The 13,987-nt window shown below is 40.3% G+C and overlaps 2 protein-coding genes across 5 annotated transcripts in view; both read right to left on the reverse strand.

Annotated features, from left to right (window-relative positions):
- Positions 1 to 13,987, reverse strand: part of LOC133553287 (zinc finger protein 239-like) — a 152,771-nt gene that overhangs the window by 39,208 nt on the left and 99,576 nt on the right. The gene's annotated exons all lie outside the window — the stretch shown is intronic.
- LOC133556441 (gastrula zinc finger protein XlCGF57.1-like) overlaps positions 1 to 13,987 on the reverse strand; it is a 101,174-nt gene that overhangs the window by 2,974 nt on the left and 84,213 nt on the right. For 3 of the 4 annotated variants that reach the window (XM_061907437.1, XM_061908249.1, XM_061906770.1), the window contains exon 2: positions 5,261 to 5,629. In XM_061907437.1, the coding sequence (XP_061763421.1) occupies positions 5,261 to 5,629 (369 nt within the window). Of the gene's footprint in view, positions 1 to 5,260; positions 5,630 to 11,760; positions 12,068 to 13,987 lie in introns of those variants that run through there. The other variant, XM_061909066.1, reaches the window with a different exon arrangement.

Below are 13,987 nucleotides of genomic sequence, written 5' to 3' on the forward strand. Positions count from 1 at the left end.
CTGTTTATCACTCTGGAGGCGATGACGTCAGAATGTGACGTCGCCGAGGTAATACAGCCGCCATTTTCATTTTCAACCCATTGTAAACATTGGGTCTCAGCTCTATTATTTTCCGTTTTTACGACTATTTTTTGGAACCTTGGAGACATCATGTCTCGTCGGTGTGTTGTCGGAGGGTGTAACAACACTAACAGGGAGGGATTCAAGTTGCACCACTGGCCCGAAGATGCAAAAGTGTCTGCCGCCAGACCCCCATTGAATGTGCCAGAGTGTCTCCACATTTTACCGGCGATGGCAGACATGGCACAGAGATGTATGGATAACCTGCGGATGCATTTGCAACGATAAAGTCAATGAAATCACAAAGGTGAGTTTTGTTGTTGACTTATGTGCTAATCAGACATATTTGGTTGCGGCGTGACTGCCAGCTAATTGATGCTAACATGCTACGCTCATCGATGCTAACATGCTATTTACCGGCGATGACAGACATGGCACAGAGATGTATGGATAACCTGCAGATGTATTTGCAATGATAAAGTCAACGAAATCACAAAGGTGAGTTTTGTTGATGTTGACTTATGTGCTAATCAGACATATTTGGTCGTGGCGTGACTGCCAACTAATCAATGCTAACATGCTATTTACCGGCGGTTCTAAAGCAGACATGGAACAGAGATGTATGGATAACCTGCAGATGTATTTGCAACTATATTACGTTTCCTTCCACCCACATTTAATGCGAAAAAAACACTTACCAATCGACGGATTTAAGTTGCTCCATTATCACAAAATGTGAAAGTCCTGATCGTTTGGTCCGCACATTTTACCGGCGATGCTAACGCAGCTATTCGGCCATGCTATGGCTATGAATAGCGTCAATAGCTATTCGCTCAATAGCTTCAGTTTCTTCTTCAATACTTTCATACTCCAACCATCTGTTTCAATACATGCGTAATCTGTTGAATCGCTGAAATCCGAGTTTGAATCCAAGCTAATGTCACTATATCTTGCTGTGGTATTCCCATTGTTTGTTTACATTGGCAGCACTGTGTGACGTCACAGGGAAATGGCCAGTGTCTTCGCAGAGAGCGAAAATAAGGCACTTTAAAGCTTTATTTAGGGATATTCCGGGGCCGGTAAAATTTTGAAAACAAATTCAAAAAATACAACAAGCCACTGGGAACTGATTTTTATTGTTTTTACCCCTTTTGAGATTGTGATAATGTTCCCCTTTAAAGTTAAAGTAGCAATAATAGTCACACAAACTAAGTGTGGCAAAATTATGCTCTGCATTTGACTCATCACCCTTGATCACCCCCTGGGAGGTGGGGGGAGCAGTGAGCAGCAGCGGTGGCCGCGCCCGGGAATCATATTTGGTGATTTAACCCCCAATTCCAACCCTTGATGCTGGGTGCCAAGCAGGGAGGTTAATAGCTCCCATTTGTATAGTCTTTGTGCCTGGAAACATTCAAAAAATGACAGAGGAAAGCAGTACTGACAGTTCAGCGGAGAGACATCTTGAGGTTATTGCTTCTGTGGAGAAAAGTGTACGACCTAAGTCCTCAAAAGTGTGCGGACACTTTACTTTAAAGACTTCAAAGACGAGCGTTTCCTGCAAAATGTGCAGCGTGGACCTCGCCTGGCAAGAAAGTACAACATTGCGCTGGGAGCACATGAAGAGGAAACATGTTGGAGCCATGGATGAAGGGAACTCACGGTACGGAATTTTTTAAATCCATATTCCGAGTACATTGATCCCTTGTGACCTTCGTCGTGTGTTTTTAATCTTTTGTTAACGAGGACATTTTCTTTAAGGAAGCGCAGCAGCAACTGTTGTGTATTAACTTTCAGAGTGTTGGGAACTTTTTGGAGAGTGCGACGACTTCAGTTTCTTTGTTGTTTTGAGCGGCAACAGGCATTCATCAGTTCAGCACACCGGCTCTTTTTTGTGAGTAAGGTTAACGTTATCCCTTTGTTGCAACGCAGGGCTGATAATGTGTCTCCGGCAGATTTGACTCCGTTTTGAGAGAGAAAACGCACGGTTACCAATTTGGAAATAAACGTAGGGGACAGAAACATCTCAGGTTGGTTTCATAATGGATCAATGTAGCCGGGCCCAATAAAGTTATATAAATATATTTAGATTTGAGCGATGCTTTAGTGTAACTAAACGTTATGAAGGTGCTGGAATATTTCATGCTGTGATTCAGAGGCAGCCTAAAATGAATCCTTTATTATTCAGTGTACAATATCTGATCCAGTTCTGATCTGATGAGTGACATTTCTGTGTTATTATTGGTTTATGCTGAATCCCCAATGTCCATTTATTCAATTTAGCTTTTTTTTTTAAAATGTGGTGGCGTATTTGCCTTTTACGTCAGAAATGATGAAATAAATCAACTAGGTATGTATGAAGTATGATGCTACTATAAACGTTTCTTATATGGTTTCTCTCATTTCAGAAAGAAACAACCCCGCATTAGCTGGTTACACTCTTCCCTCAAGGACCAGTTTGACCAAAGTGATGGAGAGGAAGTACGAGCAGACATTCCAAGCAGTGTAGACTGACCTAAAAGCCAACCAGAGCAAAATTGCTCTCACTACTGACGTGACAAGTGGACAAGTGTAGCCACCTTGGCAATACATGCCATTACATTGAAGAGGAATGGAACATGAAGTCAATCTGCCTTACCGCCATGCCACTAGAGGAAAGATAGTCAGCATACAACATTGCAGAATGGTTGGAATAGGTAATAGCCAGGTTTAAAATCCCCCCAAGCAAAATTATTGCTATTGTGTAGGGCTTGGCGATATATCGATACCCTCGATATATCGCAGGTGTGTCTATGTGCGATATAGAAAATGACTATATGCTGACATTGGAGGATACGTTCTTACACAGTTGACTCAGGTGTCGTGATACATAGTTTATTATGAAGTCCTTTCCGATACCTTGTCTAGCGCTGGACAATTATGGCAAAACATAATGATCACAATTATTTTTGATTGATTTTGGAATCAAAATAAAGAACACAGTTATTTATTTATTTAAAAACGTAAAAACAGTACTACCGAAACTCAATTTTACATATAATCTAAAAGAACTACCAGATATACATTAGTAACATAAATATAACACATTAAATAACAATCACAGTAATAATACATTAAAATGATTATAGCAATATGTTTTTCTTTTTTTCCCAGCCCTTGATTAGCTGTCTATTTCCTCTCTTTGTAGCGTTTGATGGACGTTACGTCACTACATGGGTCGAAAAAATAGCTAAACTACAGGAATCACTGCGGGTTCAAAAAGGAGCGAGACTAACGACACTCTAATGGGAACTGTAGTTAAGGTATATAGCGTCGCTACTTGTTGTGCACTACTGCCCATCACCGATTCTAACTCCTAAATAAACACTAGCAAAAGTCAGTTAACAATGCAGGTAGTAATGTGGACGCACTCTATTTCGCCAATAAAAAAATATTCAAAAGCTTCCAAAAACTTTTTATGTACACACTTAAGTATATATGTCATGTAATAACAGGCACATTTATAATAACATGTAATATTTACGTATTTAAAAGTTTTTTTTCATTTTAAGCAAACAGCGGCACATTTTTTTCACAGATGCATCACAACGCTCGCTATTTCCTTCAACAAAACCACCAACTATTACTAATAAAGGCAGACTTCATGAGTGCCATCAAATAATACTTTGGGACAAATTATGATCCAGAACCTTATATTTTTGAGCATGAATATAAAGAGGATGAGATACAAGTTTTAGAAGCTGAGTGACAAGCAGATCAAGCAATTAGCACTACTGCAAGTGCTACACAAGAGATACAAAGTATGAACATAACTCATTTCTGTAGAAACTCCCCAAATGCTGAAACTGAGCTGGAATGCTGATGGAATATGGCTGGGCAATATGGCAATAAAAAAAAATATAAAGATAATATATTGCATACCACCTAATCCTGATTAATACCACTTAAAAAAAATAAAAATAAAAAAAAAGTCAGATTGTCCCGTGCAGGATAACAGCGAGTACAGTTGCATCCCTACTATTTACTAGCACAGTATCTTGTAACAGACATTTCCGCCATGTTTGATGGAGGTAATATATGCTCACAGCTGACAACTGTCATTTTGTTCAAATTTATAATTGTGTTTACTAGAGGTTTAACGGTACAGGTAACCCACGCTTCAGTCCGTACTTGGTTTTAGGACCACAGTTTTGTGTATTTTCTGGTTAGGGTTATTGTGTGGAGGTAAAGAGAACAATCTTTTTTCTCTAATTGTTCATACCTCAGATATTTGTGAAAGAAGCAGTGAGGAGGTCCTGGGTAGGGTGGATGTCGCCACATATGAGCAACATACCACAAACTAAACAGCTAATTGTTTATTTCCCCTTGTGTGTTCTTATATGTTTTACTGCGTCTGCATTATGTGTGAACCTTTTGCAGCACACTGAACAACTAAATGGTTTTTCACCAGTGTGTGTTCTAATGTGTTCAGTCAAACGGTTCTTAATAGAAAAGTTTTCACCACAAATCGAACAGCAAAATGGTTTTTCACCTGTGTGTGTTCTCATGTGTTGAGACAAACGGCAATTTCGAGAAAAGTTTTCGCCACAAGCTGAACAATTAAATGGTTTTTCACCCGTGTGTGTTCTTCGGTGTTGAGTCAAATCGCTATTTTGAGAAAAGCTTTTGCCACAAATTGAACAATTAAATGGTTTTTCACCTGTGTGTGTTCTCATGTGTTGAGTCAAACGGCAATTTAGAGGAAGGCTTTTACCACAAACTGAACACATAATTGTTTTTTCCCCTGTGTGTGTTCTCATGTGTACAGTCAAAGACCTATTTCGAGAAAAGCTTTTGTCACAAACTGAACAATTAAATGGTTTTTCACTTGTGTGTGTTCTAATGTGTTCAGTCAAAAAGCAATTTTGCGAAAAGCTTTTGCCACAAACTGAACAACTAAATGGTTTTTCACCAGTGTGTGTTCTCATGTGTTTAGTCAAATTGCTCTTTTGAGTAAAACTTTTGCCGCAAACTGAACAACTAAATGGTTTTTCACCAGTGTGTGTTCTCATGTGTTCAGTCAAATACCACTTAACAGAAAATCTTTTAGCACAAACTGAACAATTGAATGGTTTTTCACCTGTGTGTGTTCTCATGTGTCGAGTCAAATTGCTCTTGTTAGTAAAACTTTCAGCACAAACTGAGCAGCTCAAACATGTTTTACCTCTCTTCTTTGAAGAGCATTCAGAGTGTTTGTTGTCAGTGTGAGTCCTCATGTCACCTTCACAGTCTGTATCGCTGCTCAAAGGTTCTTCAAGCTCGTCTTCAGCCTCACTATCTGATAGTGGAGCTAAGAGGTTGTCTACTTGTGGTTTCTTTTCGTCATCTTCAGTCTTCACAGAGACAAGAGTCAGTTGCAACTTGGTGTAATCAGCTTCCTCTCGTCCTAGAAGACACTCTCCCTTCTGAGTGATGCAGAGTTCCTCCTCTTCCTTTTTAATGCAGGGTGGTTGTGGAGTCTCCTGCTTCAAAGTGGAGCTCCCCCCTGACTGAGGGGAAACTTCTTCTGGATTAAAGATCAGCTGCTGGACGTCTGCAAGACACAAACAACAAAAACACATTTTCTTCTATGTACTGTATGTGTGTGTAGTAGGGTTGTACAGTATACTGCTACTAATAAAGTATCGTGGCACTAATCAATTGAAATCAGTACTATACCACGTTTGAAAAGTACCGGTACCGTTCTTTCATCTGAATGCTGCTGTGTGGCGGTGACTACAGAGCCGAGGTGCATGATGTTGAGTGTGTCAAAACGCACACACAAAGTGCATACAAGCAATAACATCGTGGAGAGGAAGAAAGGCAACAAAGGACAATTCTACTGGTTAATAAAGAGGGTGTGTGAAGTGCAATATGGAGGTATTTGGGCTTCTAAACTAACAATAAAGGTGACACTTTAAACAGGGAGCCGCCGCTCTGCAAGGGTTGCTTTACACCTTTCCTGTTTGTGGGCTCCCAGACCGTGGTCGAGGAGCGCAGGGGAGAACTTCCCTCCAGGGCCCATGTTTTGTCGGGGGTAACACTGGGTCCATAAAGCTCCGCTCTTTGTTCGGAAGGACGAGGCCGTCGATTAGTTACAACTTGCTCACTTTTTTTATTAATTCCACAGGGCACAAGCGGACATCCAGCATGCTATTAACACTCCTGCACATGCTACCACTACCTCTCCTTACTCGCCCACTCACTTACAAGTGAAGTGTGAAGTGAATTATATTTATATAGCGCTTTTTCTCTAGTGACTCAAAGCGCTTTACATAGTGAAACCCAATATCTAATTTTTTTTACATTTAAACCAGTGTGGGTGGCACTGGGAGCAGGTGGGTAAAGTGTCTTGCCCAAGGACACAACGGCAGTGACTAGGATGGCGGAAGTGGCGATCGAACCTGCAACCCTCAAGTTGCTGGCACGGCCACTCTACCAACCGAGCTATGCTGTCCCTGGCAATGGAAGGCCTGGGTCGAGCTGTGGGATCACAGACTGTGGCCATTTCTGAACTAAATCACAAGATGGATGACATCATAGAGAGGCTTGCTGGATTGGAAAATTTGGATTGAGAGCTGACATGGATGATTAGAGCAGACAGGCCATGAAAATGTCTGTTCTCTTGGAAAATAACATTCCTAATCTACAATCTGACTCCCTAGCATGGCCTTGACGCAGCTCAAAAACAGAAGAAAGGCTGTTGGGAAACATCCCTGAAGGACACCTCAGCGAGGGACACTCTGACTACCCTCCCTCCCTCCTCAACAACACCCGGGAGTTGAACTTTGCTTGCACTGCCTGCAGACACAACAACTCACTCTGAACACACACACACACACACACACACACACACACACACACACACACACACACACACACACACACACACACACACACACACACACACACACACACACACACACACAGCAGTGACTGGCCTTCGTGGCCCCTCACCCTCCCCTCTGTCACCAGGTTTATACATTAATGTCTTTATGTGTGCTATGGCTATGACATTTTTTTCCTTGACCTCAGTCTTGACCCCCGCCCTGGAGTCCAGCCTTTGAATGAATATTTTTTACTCTCCCCCTACATATACCTGTTTCTCACCTTTTTATTGAAAGGGGCACTGGACTATCTGACTCACTCATCAGCGATCCTTTTTCTGCCTCCTTGTAATGTTTTGTCTGATCTTGAATGGGATTGTGCTGACAATCTCATTTCCCCTCGGGGATCAATAAAGTACTATCTAATATAACCTAATGTTACTCACGTCACTCACCCCACATACTATTACTCTTAAAGGTGCACACACACACATACGCTACTCTCGCCAGATGTGGTGATTAGTATTAGCACCTTTGCTCCTGCTGCTCTCTCTTTACTCGCCCGCTCACTCACTGAAGTCACTCAACAACACGTTGACATTCTCACAAACACACATACTACTCTCATAAGTTAAATCCACGCTGTTATAACACGTGGCTTGGCATTGTCTTGCTGAAATAAGCAGGGGCGTCCATGATAACGTTGCTTGGATGGAACAACATATGTTGCTCCAAAACCTGTATGTACCTTTCAGCCTTAATGGTGCCTTCACAGATGTGTAAGTTACCCATGTCTTGGTCACTAATACACCCCCATACCATCACACATGTGTAAGTTACCCATGTCTTGGTCACTAATACACCCCCATACCATCACACATGTGTAAGTTACCCATGCCTTGGTCACTAATACACCCCCATACCATCACACATGTGTAAGTTACCCATGTCTTGGGCACTAATACACCCCCATACCATCACACATGTGTAAGTTACCCATGTCTTGTTCACTAATACACCCCCATACCATCACACATGTGTAAGTTACCCATGTCTTGTTCACTAATACACCCCCATACCATCACACATGTGTAAGTTACCCATGTCTTGTTCACTAATACACCCCCATACCATCACACATGTGTAAGTTACCCATGTCTTGGGCACTAATACACCCCCATACCATCACACATGTGTAAGTTACCCATGTCTTGTTCACTAATACACCCCCATACCATCACACATGTGTAAGTTACCCATGTCTTGGTCACTAATACACCCCCATACCATCACAGATGTGTAAGTTACCCATGTCTTGTTCACTAATACACCCCCATACCATCACACATGTGTAAGTTACCCATGTCTTGTTCACTAATACACCCCCATACCATCACACATGTGTAAGTTACCCATGCCTTGGGCACTAATACACCCCCATACCATCACACATGTGTAAGTTACCCATGCCTTGGGCACTAATACACCCCCATACCATCACACATGTGTAAGTTACCCATGTCTTGTTCACTAATACACCCCCATACCATCACACATGTGTAAGTTACCCATGTCTTGGGCACTAATACACCCCCATACCATCACACATGTGTAAGTTACCCATGCCTTGGTCACTAATACACCCCCATACCATCACACATGTGTAAGTTACCCATGTCTTGTTCACTAATACACCCCCATACCATCACACATGTGTAAGTTACCCATGCCTTGGGCACTAATACACCCCCATACCATCACACATGTGTAAGTTACCCATGTCTTGTTCACTAATACACCCCCATACCATCACACATGTGTAAGTTACCCATGCCTTGGGCACTAATACACCCCCATACCATCACACATGCTGGCTTTTCAACTTTGCACCAAGAACAATCAGGATGCTTCTTTTGCTCTTTGTTCTAGAGGACACCATGTCCTCTGTTTCCAAATATAATTTGAAATGTGGACTCGTCAGACCACAGAACACTTTTCCACTTTACATCAGTCCATTTTAGGTGAGCTCGGGCCCAGCCAAGCCGGCGGCATTTCAGGATATTGTTGATAAATGGGTTTGGCTTTGCATAGTAGAGTTTTAACTTGCACTTACAGATGTAGCGACCAACTGTAGTTACTGACAGTGGTTTTATGAAGTGTTCCAGAGCCCATGTGGTGATATCCTTTACACACTGATTTCGGTTGTTGATGCAGTACCGCCTGAGGGTTTAAAAGTCTGTAATATCATCGCTTACGTGCAGTGTTTTCTCCAGATTCTCTGAACCTTTTGATGATTTTATGGACCGTAGATGGTAAAATCCCTAAATTCCTTGCAATAGCTCGTTGAGAAATGTTGTTCTAAAACTGTTCGACAATTTGCTTACAAAGTGGTGACCCTCACCCCATCCTTGTTTGTGAATTACTTAGCATTTCATGGAAGCTGCTTTTATAGCCAATCATGGCACCCACCTGTTCCCAATTAGCCTGCACACCTGTGGGATGTTCCATATAAGTGTTTGATGAGCATTCCTCAACTTTATAAGTATTTATTGCCACCTTTCCCAACTTCTTTGTCACATGTTGCTGGCATCAAATTCTAAAATTAATTACAATTTGAAAAAAAAAAAAAAGTTTATCAGTTTGAAAATCAAATATGTTGTCTTTGTAGCATATTCAACTGAATATGGCTTGAAAATTATTTGCAAATCATTGTATTCTGTTTATATTTACATCTAACACCATTTCCAAACTCATATGGAAACGGGGTTTGTACATCGCAACACTAAAAAAGATAATATCTATCTCAAAGAAGTCTGTAGTTAAAAAGTAGAGGACTTTTATTTAGGTATTAAATGCAAGAAATTGGATTCACTTTCTGTACAATTGCAATGATTATTTTATTTACTTTGTTTTTTACACAGTTTGTCCAATAAATAATAACTGTCATCAAGTACACATTTATACAAAATTAATTTTAGGTAGTTTTTTGAAATTTTCAGTGACTTTGTAAAAATGGCAATAAAAGTCCATGTCACAATATCACAATAGACTATTGTATCGTGACTCAAGTAGTGTGATACATAGTTTATTATGAAGTCCTTGCCAATACCTCGCCTGGGGCTGGACAATTACGGCAAAACATAATAAACACAATTATTTTGAGGGATTTTGGAATCACGATAAAGAGCTAAATTTTTTTATTAATTTGAAAACGTAAAAACAGTACCACCAAAACTCAATTTTAAATATGATCTAAAAAAACAACCAGATATACATTAGTAACAAATAAATTACACGTAAAATAAAAATCATACTAACAATAAATTAAAATGACTATAGCAATATGAAAAGCAAATCTACTTCCGGTTTTCTGTTTACGTTTTTCTGAATTCCGTTTCTTGAATATTCGTGTCACTTCCTCGTGAAAGTGGGGCTTTTTTTTAGTTTCAGACACATTTTTAACATAAACTATCTGTTATTAAAACATATCATACCAAACCACCACCAAAGGAATTCAATACTACTTTTTTTTTTGAAAAACAAGAAGATTAGAACTATAAATAAATACAAATATATTTAAAGAGGCTCAGATATTTGTTACTTAACTCATTTTTATTATCATTTAAATTTGAACTTTACAGTATAACAAAGCTTATTTTACTATTACAGTTTGAACTCAGCATACATTTTGTATTTTCTTGTTCTTTATGAGCTGCAATCCTCTGCAGGTTGATGTAGACATGTGGTCCAGTCTTCTCTTCACACACTGATGTAGACATGTGGTCCAGTCTTCTCTTCACACACTGATGTAGACATGTGGTCCAGTCTTCTCTTCACACACTGATGTAGACATGTGGTCCAGTCTTCTCTTCACACACTGATGTAGACATGTGGTCCAGTCTTCTCTTCACACACTGATGTAGACATGTGGTCCAGTCTTCTCTTCACACACTGATGTAGACATGTGGTCCAGTCTTCTCTTCACACACTGATGTAGACATGTGGTCCAGTCTTCTCTTCACACACTGATGTAGACATGTGGTCCAGTCTTCTCTTCACACACTGATGTAGACATGTGGTCCAGTCTTCTCTTCACACACTGATGTAGACATGTGGTCCAGTCTTCTCTTCACACACTGATGTAGACATGTGGTCCAGTCTTCTCTTCACACACTGATGTAGACATGTGGTCCAGTCTTCTCTTCACACACTGATGTAGACATGTGGTCCAGTCTTCTCTTCACACACTGATGTAGACATGTGGTCCAGTCTTCTCTTCACACACTGATGTAGACATGTGGTCCAGTCTTCTCTTCACACACTGATGTAGACATGTGGTCCAGTCTTCTCTTCACACACTGATGTAGACATGTGGTCCAGTCTTCTCTTCACACACTGATGTAGACATGTGGTCCAGTCTTCTCTTCACACACTGATGTAGACATGTGGTCCAGTCTTCTCTTCACACACTGATGTAGACATGTGGTCCAGTCTTCTCTTCACACACTGATGTAGACATGTGGTCCAGTCTTCTCTTCACACACTGATGTAGACATGTGGTCCAGTCTTCTCTTCACACACTGATGTAGACATGTGGTCCAGTCTTCTCTTCACACACTGCACATCTCTTACTCTTCCACAACATCTCTTCTTTCACATCATTACTCATTTTGCTCTTCCACTTTCTTCATGTGACTTTTGCATTCTTTCATCTCCTCTGATGTGAACTCCACTGCCTTCTTCAAGCTAACAATCATGGCGGCTCTTTCTTTACATTCTTCAACAAGGTCGGCTCATTTCACATTTTAAGGGCTTGTATTCAAACAGATTTCAAATGACACAACGTCAAGTCACTCACCTTCATCTTCTGTCTTTATCTCCGTTGGTGATTTGCTGGAATGTTCTCTTTGACATGACGTCACCATCTTAGCATAGCAGTAGTCGTCCATCTTCTATCACGTCTTCAATCTTCACTTCAGATATCGCTCCAAACTCAATGCACGTTTCGTGGCTTTGGGAAATAGGAATTGAGATAAGTGTTGCTATATTTGCTGTGAATCACATGACTTTAAGATCGAAGAATCTCCGAAAAAACATGGCATGCGGTCTTCGTCTTCTTGCTTGGCTCCAAGTACATTTGCGCATGCGCTCGACGTCAGCAACTTCCGTTTCCTACTCCACAACAGTTGTTTTTCAAAATACAGGCAATTTCATTGTTTTGTAAAACAATGGTTGGCAAAAGTATCAAACATTAAAAAATCTACAACTACTTTATATATATATATATATATATATATATATATATATATATATATATATATATATATATATATATATATATAAAGTATATATATATATATATATATATAAAGTATATATATATACACACACACAAGCACGTTCACATTTTCGATGGCTGTTGTTTAAACCAGAAAAAGGGCATACATCTAAGAAAAAAATCATACATTTTAAACACTACAAGAAACACACAACTATTTTTCAACCCACTTAGTTGTTTCAGTTAAAAACCTTTAGAAAGTCCAATCATGACTCTGAATAAAGAAGAAAAGCACTAAGAGTGTAGATCTCCACCAGGACCAATCCTATTGTTCACCTGCTACTAAATTGTGTGCCATCTCATGTGTATCGTGTGCTGCTATGACAATAAACTTCCATGAATCCTGTAAAACAGCAGACAGTTAGTAATATGGTTTCACATCAAAATGTTGGTGAAACTGCTCATTTCTACCTGGCGATAGGTGGCTCTAACTGTAGTGCTAATCACTCACCAGCAGAAAGCCCTCATCGCACTGCTAATCAATAACTACCATCTTAGGCACTTAACATCACTAATCACCAGTTAACAAATGTCAACTATCTTAAATGCAAACATGAAAACAAGACACATTAACGTCTTTCCCCATTACAAACATCATAACACAATCTAAACTCAGGGTTTCCCGCAGCGCTTTGTTAAGGCTGCATTTGAAGTGGGGTTACTGATTGCTTATTTTACTCCTCTTTTACGTTGGGTGGAGGGGGAGGAGTCACAGCCCCGCTTTACCGTGTTCCTCTTGCCTGGTATACTTACTCGCCCCGGTATAAGCTACTTGCTTACAGCACAGCAGGGCTGGGTTGGTAGAGTGGCCGTGCCAGCAAGCTGTGGGTTCCTGGTTCAATCCTCAACTTCTACCAACCTTGTCACGTCTGTTGTGTCCTCGAGCAAGATACTTTACCCTTGCTCCTGATGGGTCATGGTTAGGGCCTTGAATGGCAGCTCCAGCCATCAGTGTGTGAATGTATGTGTGAATGTGTGAATGTGGAAATAGTGTCAAAGCGCTTTGAGTACCTTGAAGGTAGAAAAGCACCATACAAGTATAACCCAATTACCATTTACCTCTTGCTTGACATACTTGGGCGTCATTTGCTTGCCTAACAGAATTACTATTGCGACATCCAGTGGACACATTTACAACAGCAGTTTCTTTCATTTTAAAAAACAGCTGAATTTTACACTTCACAAACTCATCTCGAACCTGTTATGCCTGAATGTCGAATGAGGTGGGGATTGGGTTGTGGGTGTTGGGGGTTAATTGTTCATATGTCTCTGATTTGCACATCAATCAGTGTGAGGAGAAAATTTTCTTTGTAGCGTTTGATGGACGCTACGTCACTACATGGGTCGAAGAAAAGCTAAGCTACAGGAATCACTGTGGGTTCAAAAAGGAGCGAGACTAACACCACGCTACTGGGAACTGTAGTTAAGCTACATAGCGTCGCTACTTGTTGTGCACTACTGCCCATCACTGATTCTAACTCATAAATAAACACTAGCAAAAGTCAGCTGACAATGTAGGTAATGGGGACGCGCTCTATTTTGCCTATAAAAAATATACAAAAGCTTCCAACAACTTTTTATATACAAACTTATGTATATATGTTATGTAATTACACATTCATAATAACATGTAATATTAATGTATTTTCCTCATTTGAAGCAAACGGCGGCAAATTTTTTTCACATACGCCTCACAGCGCTTGCTATTTCCTTCAACAACACCACCAACTATTATTAATAAAGGCAG

Source organism: Nerophis ophidion, linkage group LG01 (assembly GCF_033978795.1).
Source record: "Nerophis ophidion isolate RoL-2023_Sa linkage group LG01, RoL_Noph_v1.0, whole genome shotgun sequence".
NCBI classification, from domain to species: domain Eukaryota; kingdom Metazoa; phylum Chordata; class Actinopteri; order Syngnathiformes; family Syngnathidae; genus Nerophis; species Nerophis ophidion.